Source organism: Bidens hawaiensis, unplaced genomic scaffold (genome assembly GCF_021521415.1).
Source record: "Bidens hawaiensis isolate Kalapana, Puna unplaced genomic scaffold, B.hawaiensis_p1.1 tig00036798_1, whole genome shotgun sequence".
NCBI lineage: Eukaryota > Viridiplantae > Streptophyta > Magnoliopsida > Asterales > Asteraceae > Bidens > Bidens hawaiensis.
The window spans coordinates 181,478-190,588 of NW_027496426.1; the positions used below are offsets into that span (position 1 = coordinate 181,478).

The 9,111-nt window shown below is 32.7% G+C and overlaps 1 protein-coding gene across 1 annotated transcript; it reads left to right on the top strand.

Moving 5' to 3' along the window:
- LOC143588828 (N-terminal acetyltransferase A complex auxiliary subunit NAA15-like) lies at window positions 1-8,476 on the top strand. The gene is made up of 26 exons (XM_077069742.1): window positions 1-183; window positions 508-586; window positions 938-1,020; window positions 1,120-1,269; window positions 1,881-1,996; window positions 2,611-2,716; window positions 2,902-2,973; window positions 3,063-3,178; window positions 3,273-3,405; window positions 3,495-3,572; window positions 3,649-3,702; window positions 3,793-3,863; window positions 3,958-4,012; window positions 4,088-4,183; window positions 4,278-4,406; window positions 4,492-4,574; window positions 4,649-4,879; window positions 4,971-5,103; window positions 5,198-5,305; window positions 5,435-5,566; window positions 6,074-6,130; window positions 6,316-6,413; window positions 6,758-6,816; window positions 6,925-7,033; window positions 7,131-7,231; window positions 7,809-8,476. The coding sequence occupies exons 1-26, from the start codon at window positions 133-135 to the stop codon at window positions 7,967-7,969; spliced, it is 2,661 nt and encodes an 886-aa protein (XP_076925857.1). The 5' UTR covers window positions 1-132; the 3' UTR covers window positions 7,970-8,476.
- Window positions 8,477-9,111: the final 635 nt, after the last annotated feature.

Genomic DNA, 9,111 nt, shown 5'->3' on the forward strand with positions numbered 1-9,111 from the left:
TTGCAGCAGATAGACGCCACGCCACCACCACTCTTCTCATCTATCTACAGTGACCTAACTGAACATCAAACATACCGCTGTGTGTTCTACTTCTGCTTTATCTCTATATAAACGTTAATTTAATCTACAACAATGGGCGCTTCGCTTCCTCCAAAAGAAGCCAATCTCTTCAAGCTAATTGTCGTAAGTTCTTCATTCCGTATGGATTTATTTAATTACTGCATCGATTTATTGTTTCATTAGAAACCCTAGCTTTTGTGTACCTCGTTGATTGTGGCATTCACGGTGTAGTTTTAGTACTTATTAACACTTTGTTATTCCCGTGAAATTAAGTAATAATATTATTGTTACTGTTCATGCAATTTGACATGTGACTTTTAATTTTCAGTAGGGATATGACTTATACAATAGCTAATTAAACTGTCGTTATCGTTATAGAACATTCGTCATTGTCGTTTCTCTGACTGTTAAAGTGGTTTGCTAATGAAATGATTATATGTTTGGCAGAAATCGTATGAAACAAAACAGTACAAGAAGGGGCTGAAGGCTGCAGATGCTATACTGAAGAAGTTTCCAAATCATGGAGGTTGGTTTCTTACAAGTTATTTATTAGCTAATGCAAATTTTAGTTGTTAGCCTTGATGATACTTGTCTTAGACTCTTAGTCAATATGGTAAAAGTTACATTCTGCTGTTCCTAAACAATGCTGCACTCTTGTTTCTGTTTTATTTATATATGTTACATACTAAAGCTAGAGGCTGCTTATGATATTTTAACTTGGTTATCTTGAACTGTTGCATCATTGCTCGTCGGTAGAATATGTACAAACACATCACTTTCACAAAATAGAATCACGAGCCTATAGGCAGAGTAGTTATGTTTTTTTTATGTCTTCTGTTTATTAAAATTCTTTCGTTCATGATACTTTTGATTCTAGAAACTCTTTCGATGAAAGGATTAACATTGAACTGTATGGATCGTAAGCCAGAGGCATACGAGCTAGTACGATTGGGATTAAAGGTTAGAGATTTTTTTTCTTCTTTCTGTCACTAAATATATTTTTGTAGGTGCAACTTTTGTGGTATGATATGGATTTTACAATATCTTATTTTATTGCAGAATGATTTGAAAAGCCATGTTTGCTGGCACGTGTATGGTCTTCTCTATCGTTCAGATAGAGAGTATAGGGAGGCAATAAAATGTTACCGGAATGCATTGAGGATAGATCCAGATAACATTGAAATACTGAGGGACCTATCATTATTGCAGGTAGATATGCTTACTTTTGTAACACTCGTATCATATCACCACGTAACTCTTCTTTACATAAGTATTATTCTTGTTTGGAGTTGTTATGAGTCTGCATACTGATATGGAGACTGTTGACACTTCATAGTTTAAGGATTTGGAAGATGTGATATTGAATATTTTCTGTTGACATTTATTGTTTAGGTAAATTATGTAATGCCCTGTTTTAAAGTTGGAATTATTCTGTAGGGAATTGCCTTACTATGTATATATCTTTGGGGTTTATACTATAGCTGCATTAGTTATATTTTGAGCTTTTGTTGTTCTAAGAGAGATTTAGTGATGTTGAGGTTTAAGTCAAACATGTAAAATTCTAAATGTGATTTAAAACCCTAAAAGCTAAATTCATACAGTGATTAAGAGTGAATTCAACTGGGTAGAGTTAGAGCTGGCATTTTATTGTTGTAAAGTGATTAAGATGAATTTGTTTTCTGATTATGAATTAGTATCTAGTAGGACTTTTATAGTTTATACTGTTTAACTCTTAAGAGAAGGCTACATTTTGATTGGTCGATTTCATATTCTCATGTAATTAATGTATACCATGTTTTAATCATATTCTCCACTTGCAGGCACAAATGCGAGACTTGGCTGGTTTTGTTGAAACTAGACAACAGTTGCTGACACTGAAACCAAGTCATCGAATGAATTGGATTGGTTTTGCAGTTTCTCAGCATCTGAACTCAAAGTAAATGTGATATTTGGTTATATTCCTTAACTTTCTGTTATCCTTATTTTACTATGATAGTGTGAATTTGCCTAGGTTTCATTGAGATTTGTTTCATCTTTGCCCTTATAAAAGTTCAAACTTTTGTGTTTACCTTATGATGTGACATTTACTTTTCATAACACTAAGTCTCATATTTACCTTTTTCATAGTAAACAACTATATATAATATAATTTAGTACTTGTACAACATGTTTAACAGAATAAATGAATTGGAAAACAACACTATTACTGTGAATTATTCAATGCATAGTATTCTTTTCGTTCTTTCTATGTGAAAATAGTTTGTTATAACTTAGGAGTAACTGGTTTAAGTTTATTTACTATGAATTGAGTAATTATGAGCTTTTAGGGTCTTTAAAGGGAAATATAGTATTATGAAATATAGAGGGGCAAATACGAAATCTTGACTTTAGATTGTAACATATATGCACTTGCCCTATTAATTATTACGCTCATCAAGTGAACAGGGCCCACAAATCTACAATCACAATTTTATTCTTCCCACACAATCATACATATATGACATTCAAAATATTATAATTTCATATTGATCCGTCATGTTCTTTTGCTAGTGCATCGAAAGCAATTGACATTCTTGAAGCATATGAAGGGACTCTTGAAGACAATTATCCTCCAGATAGTGAACGATGTGAGCATGGTGAAATGCTGTTATACAAGGTAATATTTGTATTAGTCAACACCATAATAACTTGCCTTACACATAACTAGTTTACTGAGTTAGTTAGTACTAATATGCATGTCAAAACATTAGTGATGTATATCTTCAGGCAATTGAGCAGTTAAACATGGAATACATATTTATGTGCATAATACATTTTTTGTTTGCATTTTTCGTCCTTTAGGTATCTTTGTTAGTGGAATGTGGATTGCTTGAGAAAGCCCTTCTGGAATTACACAAGAAAGAATTAAAGATAGTATGTTATCACTTCAATGTTTCTTTTCTTTTGAATCATATAAATGAAAAAGTGGTCTAATTTATTACCTTCTGCAAATATTATCATAGGTTGATAAATTATCCTACAAGGAAATGGAGGCTTCTCTTCTTATGAAGCTTAATTGCCTTGAAGAAGGTGAAAAGCTATATAGAATTCTGTTATCAATGAATCCTGACAACTACAGGTAAAAATGTTTTACTTATTTTATAGTTTCAGTGTTTGAAGCCTTACCGTGAGGGGAAAAAATAATGATATTAATTGGGCTCTTGTTTTGTTAGATACTATGAAGGATTGCAAAAGTGTGTTGGACTATATTCAAAAAGTGGTCAATATTCTTTTGATGAAATTGACCAGTTGGAGTCGTTGTACAAGTCTCTTGGGCAGCAATACACTTGGTCTTCTGCTGTTAAGGTGATATACATCATACAGCGCGAAATTCTTAATATTTTATTCGAACTGTATATCTTTTCATTATCTAAAGCGTGACACTTTGTTTTCAGAGAATCCCGTTAGATTTTCTGGAGGATGTAAAGTTTCGAGATGCAGCAGATAATTATATTAGGCCACTCCTAACAAAGGTGCATACAATTTTATTTTATTTTTCTTTTCTTTTTGATAAATGGCAACTAACAATTTTAGTAATGTAAAATGTAGGGAGTCCCTTCACTTTTCTCTGATCTTTCTCCTCTATATGATCATCCTGGCAAGGTTTGTGCATGCTACCATCTCGAAACTTCTGGAACATCTAACTTCATGAATTCTTTTTTACTATGATAAATCTCTACCCTTTTTTTACAGGCTAATATTCTTGAAAAGTTACTCCTTGAGTTGGAGGAATCAATTAAAACCACTGGTGGATACCCTGGAAGGTAATTGTGGCTTGTGTATATAGTATATGTAATAACTACAATTTCTTTACATTTTTTATTACCACTAAATGAATGTGTTGGATTTAATATGTAGATCGGACAAAGAGCCCCCTTCGACACTCATGTGGACCTTGTTTTATTTGGCTCAAGTTTGTCCTCATTTCATGAATATTTTTTATTAATTTTTTTTTGCTGCTCATTTTAAGATAGTTTTGCTTGTGTAGCATTATGACAGACTTGGCCTGTATGATGTTGCTCTTGCTAAAATTGATGAGGCTTTGCAACACACTCCAACTGTCATTGATTTATACTCTGTTAAGGTTTGTTTATACTATCTTTTTTTTCATTTTGTTTACAGTTTGAATGAAGGTTAATTTACGAGGCTTATAATAGTGAAGTTTATTTTATTCACAGAGCAAAATATTAAAACATGGTGGGGACTTTGTGGCCGCTGCTGAGCTGGCAGATGAAGCTAGGTGCATGGATCTTGCTGATCGATATGTAAATAGCCAATGTGCCAAAAGAATGTTGCAAGCTGATCAGGTTGATAGCACCAAATGATATGTTTCTTTAACCTGATATGTTTTGTTTATGATGTTTGATTTACCAAATTTACTTTCGTTTATAGGTTCCACTTGCCGAAAAGACAGCTGTATTGTTCACAAAAGATGGAGATCAGCACAATAATCTTCATGACATGCAATGCATGTGGTTGGTGTCTGCTATAATCTTAATAGTTATCCATAAAACTTTTTTTAACATCTTTAACTTATCTTCATTTATAGGTATGAAATTGCTTGTGGAGAAAGTTACATCCGTCAGGGTGACCTTGGGCGCGCTTTAAAAAATTTCTTAGCTGTGGAGAAACATTATGCGGACATCACAGAAGACCAATTTGACTTCCATTCTTATTGTTTAAGAAAAATGACCCTGCGTTCCTATATCGAAATGTTAAGGTTTCAAGATCGGCTTCATGCACATGCTTACTTTAGGAAAGCAGCAATTGGAGCTATAAAGTATTAATTAAGACATTATTCTCATTTATTGTTTTCTCTCTCTTATATCCCTTTTACATGTTGGTTTTCTTATTCTTAATTACTGATACAGATGCTACATCAAGCTGTATGATTCTCCTTCAAAGTCATCAACAGAAGAAGAAGATGAACTCGCGAAATTACCTGCTGCTCAAAAGAAAAAATTGAGGCAGAAACAGAGGAAGGCTGAAGCACAAGCTAAAAAGGTATTAAGTTTAGGGCTACATATAGTCAAATACAATGTTTTGGTTTTGTCATTTATGTAAATCTTATTTTTACTCTTTTCTTTAATTCTTATAGGAGGCAGAAGTGAAAAATGAGGAAGCAAATGCTGGTGGTGTTTCAAAATCTGGGAAACGACAGGTCAAACCAGTTGACCCGGATCCACATGGAGAGAAACTCTTGCAGGTGCACATTTCGTGATGCGTTCATTAATTTTTATATTTTGTTTTTTTAATCCTGTATGTATCTATTGAGAGTTGTTTGGTCGTATAAGAATTAAACATGACTTTTGTTTTTTTTTTTCTAAATGTTAAGACTGAAGATCCTTTAATAGAAGCTGGAAAGTATCTGAAGTTACTGCAGAAACATTCATCTGATTTCTTGGAAACACATTTGCTTTCTTTTGAAGTAAATATGAGAAAGAAAAAGATTTTGCTAGCATTGCAGGTAAGTTTATTTCTGTCCATGATGCTTTCTTGGAAGCCTTAATGACAAACAGATGGTTTTGGTATTATTTTAATATCTACTCGTTTCATATTAAATAAAATAAAATCAGTTACATATAACACCCTGTGTCACTGAATAAAGAATACAAAAAACATTATTGTTTATTACTGTGAATAATTTGTATTCAGTGATTTACACTGTTATAAGTAAATACTTCTATCTTTTTATTGGGAAATTTGTATTATAGTCTGTACATCGATAGCGTAAACACGATACTATTAAACTGTGAATATATATATGTGAAATTGCTCCAACTGTACTTCTAGTTAATGCATAATTTAATTAAAAAAACTAAACATTAAAGCGATGAAGAGTCTATCAAATAAGATTAGATTAATAACTTAACTTCTATTTACCTTTGGAAGCTATTTTTTTATCAGAAGAGGTAAGTTAAAAGTTTGATTTATTTGATATTTCTGATAACTTGACTGCCCTTTTCTTTATCAGGCTCTGAAGCAGCTACAACGAATGGATCCTGAAAACCCAGATGCTCATAAATGTTTGGTATGCAAGTTTAGTTTTTGTGTTAAGCAGATTAAGTTGATAATTTGCATACACATCATCTAATTGCTGCCAGTTTCATTTTTATTTCTTACTTTGGTCTCATCATTTCTCAATAAGAAAGTAGTGAACATGGCTTTCTTTGTTCATGATCAATGGTTTTATATTTTTTTATTTTATTTTTACAGATAAGATTTTTCCATGAAGTTGCATCAATGCCAGCTCCTACCACTGATGGTGAAAAACTTATTTCTTGTGTCTTAGAAGCAGAGCGACCAACTTTCAGGTTATTTCTATGGTGTCAAAGTATATGAAATTGATTTTAAAGATTATAGATTTCATAAACATAGATAATATTGAAGTTCTGATTTGGCTTATTTTGTTGAAATTATTTCCTGAAGGTTACCTCATCATTGAGAAAAACTGGTTCAGTTACTTTTTCTAATATGTTTAATTTAGAACTTAGCTTCTACCAAACCAGTGGCATGACAGATTGATAGGATGTTGCTTAAGTGGCCTTAAGTTTAGATGCTTAAAAGATAAATTGTTGATATTATCTTCTGAGTTAGAAACATATGCTGGCTTGTTTCTTTAGTTAATGCTAATCTAATCTTTGTTCTTCTATTTTAGTCAGTTGCATGGTAAATCTTTGATTGAAGCAAATACTGTTTTTCTCGAGCAACATAAAGGTAATATTATTTTTTACATTATGCTGCCGGTTATACTCTTGTTAATATGGGTCCCTCATTTATGATCATTGTTCTACATCTAAGATGATTGCCTTGGTGGCAATGCAGATTCATTGTTGCACAGAGCAGCAGTAGCTGAGATGATTTATTGTTTAGAAGGAAAGAAGGGTGACGCGGTTAAATTGATAGAAGAATCAGCCAATAACTTTGCGTCTAGGTATGAGTGCATGTGTGTTTCACTTTAATTTGATTGTTTTTTCTTCAGTTAGTTTGATAGAATGGCTAACGTCTTGGATGCTTTGTTTTTGAATCAGTAATGGATCAATCGGATCGGTTAGAGAATGGAAGCTGAAAGACTGTGTTGCAGTTCACAAAATACTGGGGACTGTCTTTAATGATAATGATGCTGCAACAAGTAAGTTTGTTATCATTTTCCTCATATCTTTCTTATTGAGTAATGCCCATGAAATTTTAAGTGCTTTAATTTAATTGGGTTTAGTTCACGCCAGAGTTTGCTTAGTTGACCACCAAAAAGTTGTCAATTTCTACGGTGATCATTAATGTGTTGATTATTAATTCAATAATAATAATAATAATAATCTAAAACTACGATTACAAAGAGCCGTATACATAAAAAATAAGCTTCAGTTGACTTTTAGTCCATTTGATCTGTTCTTTTAGCTACTTTTTATGTTTGACGTGTTTCTCTTCTACTTTTTATTTGACCCGTTTGATATAAACCACAAACTGATTTGTTTATATAGTAAATTAAAGACAAAATTCATCATCATAAATTCATAATGCAATTACTGATCAATTATGGGATAATGAGCTAATATTGGAGAATGGAGGTTAAATCTGTAATAGCTGTAATATTTATTTTATATGCTGTTAATTTTTTTTTGAATTAAAATTTAATTTCATATGCTAAATATTATTAATCTAGTATAACTTGTGTATATATATATATATATATATATTTTATTTTGCAGAATGGAAACTCCGATGTGCGGAATATTTTCCATACTCAACCTACTTTGAAGGCAGGCGTAGCTCCACTCATGCTTCAAACAAAGATTCCAAACAAACTCACCACGAAAATGGTTCAGTTGAAATTATACCGTTAAATGCATTAAAAAATCTAGCAATCTAGATAAACACAAGAGTTTGGATTATTTCATGGGTATAACAAACAAATGACAAACATCTATCTCCTAATGGGACAAAACCATTTTGCGGGTTTGGTGCAATGATGAAATAACACGACAGCCGTCCTAGGTAAAACAAAAAGGACAGTGAAAACCTTTGTACCACCACCCTTTAGTACTTGTGTTCTTAGACGATTCGTTTCTAAAATGTGTATACTGTTAGTTTGTGTTCACTGCTAAAATGTTTTTGTTTTAAAATTTTGAGGGTTTTTATTCGATAGATGAAGAGAAAGTTGAGAAGATTTCATAAGTTTGTTGTACTTGTCTTTTTATTCTTTTTTTTATTTTGGATTTATGTTGTACAAATGCTATAAAATTTTTGGCATTAACGCACTTTTTGCTGCTATAAACAAGTTGACTATTTATTTGTGTGTGGGGATATAGTATAACAATTGTGTGTGTTAAGTATAGTGGAGATCACATGTCGATGATGAAGATCACATGGGGTATTATGTAAATATGTTGGGACTAGAGACCAATAGTTTGGTGGGTTATTTGGTTAGGTGATCGCAGACATCTGCTGCTGGGAAGTTGCTTAGAACCGGTTGGCAATAGAACAGTTGTGTAAACTGTCCGCATTTTGTAGATTTTGGAGCCAAAGACGCATACATGGAGAGGCTGCATGGCGGAGCGAGACAGAGGGCTTGTTCCGATATTGGAGAGATGAGTGGCAATGAAAAAGGGTGAGCTTGCTTCAATATAACACAATAGGCAAAGCTGTGGAGTAGGTCTCAAATATCACCCATGCTTATTGGGCGTCATAATTGTAGAAGAGAGAAAACACATTTAAGCATGCTCAAATGCGAGTTACTATTATAGATGACCATCTTAAAAGTGTGCACATATCTGTTGGCGTTTTGTGAACAAAATAGAGAGTATTGATTGGTTCAAAAGATCGGTTATTTAATCCAAGACGGCGAATTTTTAGAGTATAGATTATAAGTGAACGGGGAGGAGATATAATGTGGATGAGTCTTGGACATTTGTCTTTGCATTTGTGTTATTTACTAAACAGTTATGATTCAAGTGTAAAGTATAATACGAAGTCATTGTTTTGTCTCTTACCGTTTGCGAGTCATGGATAATC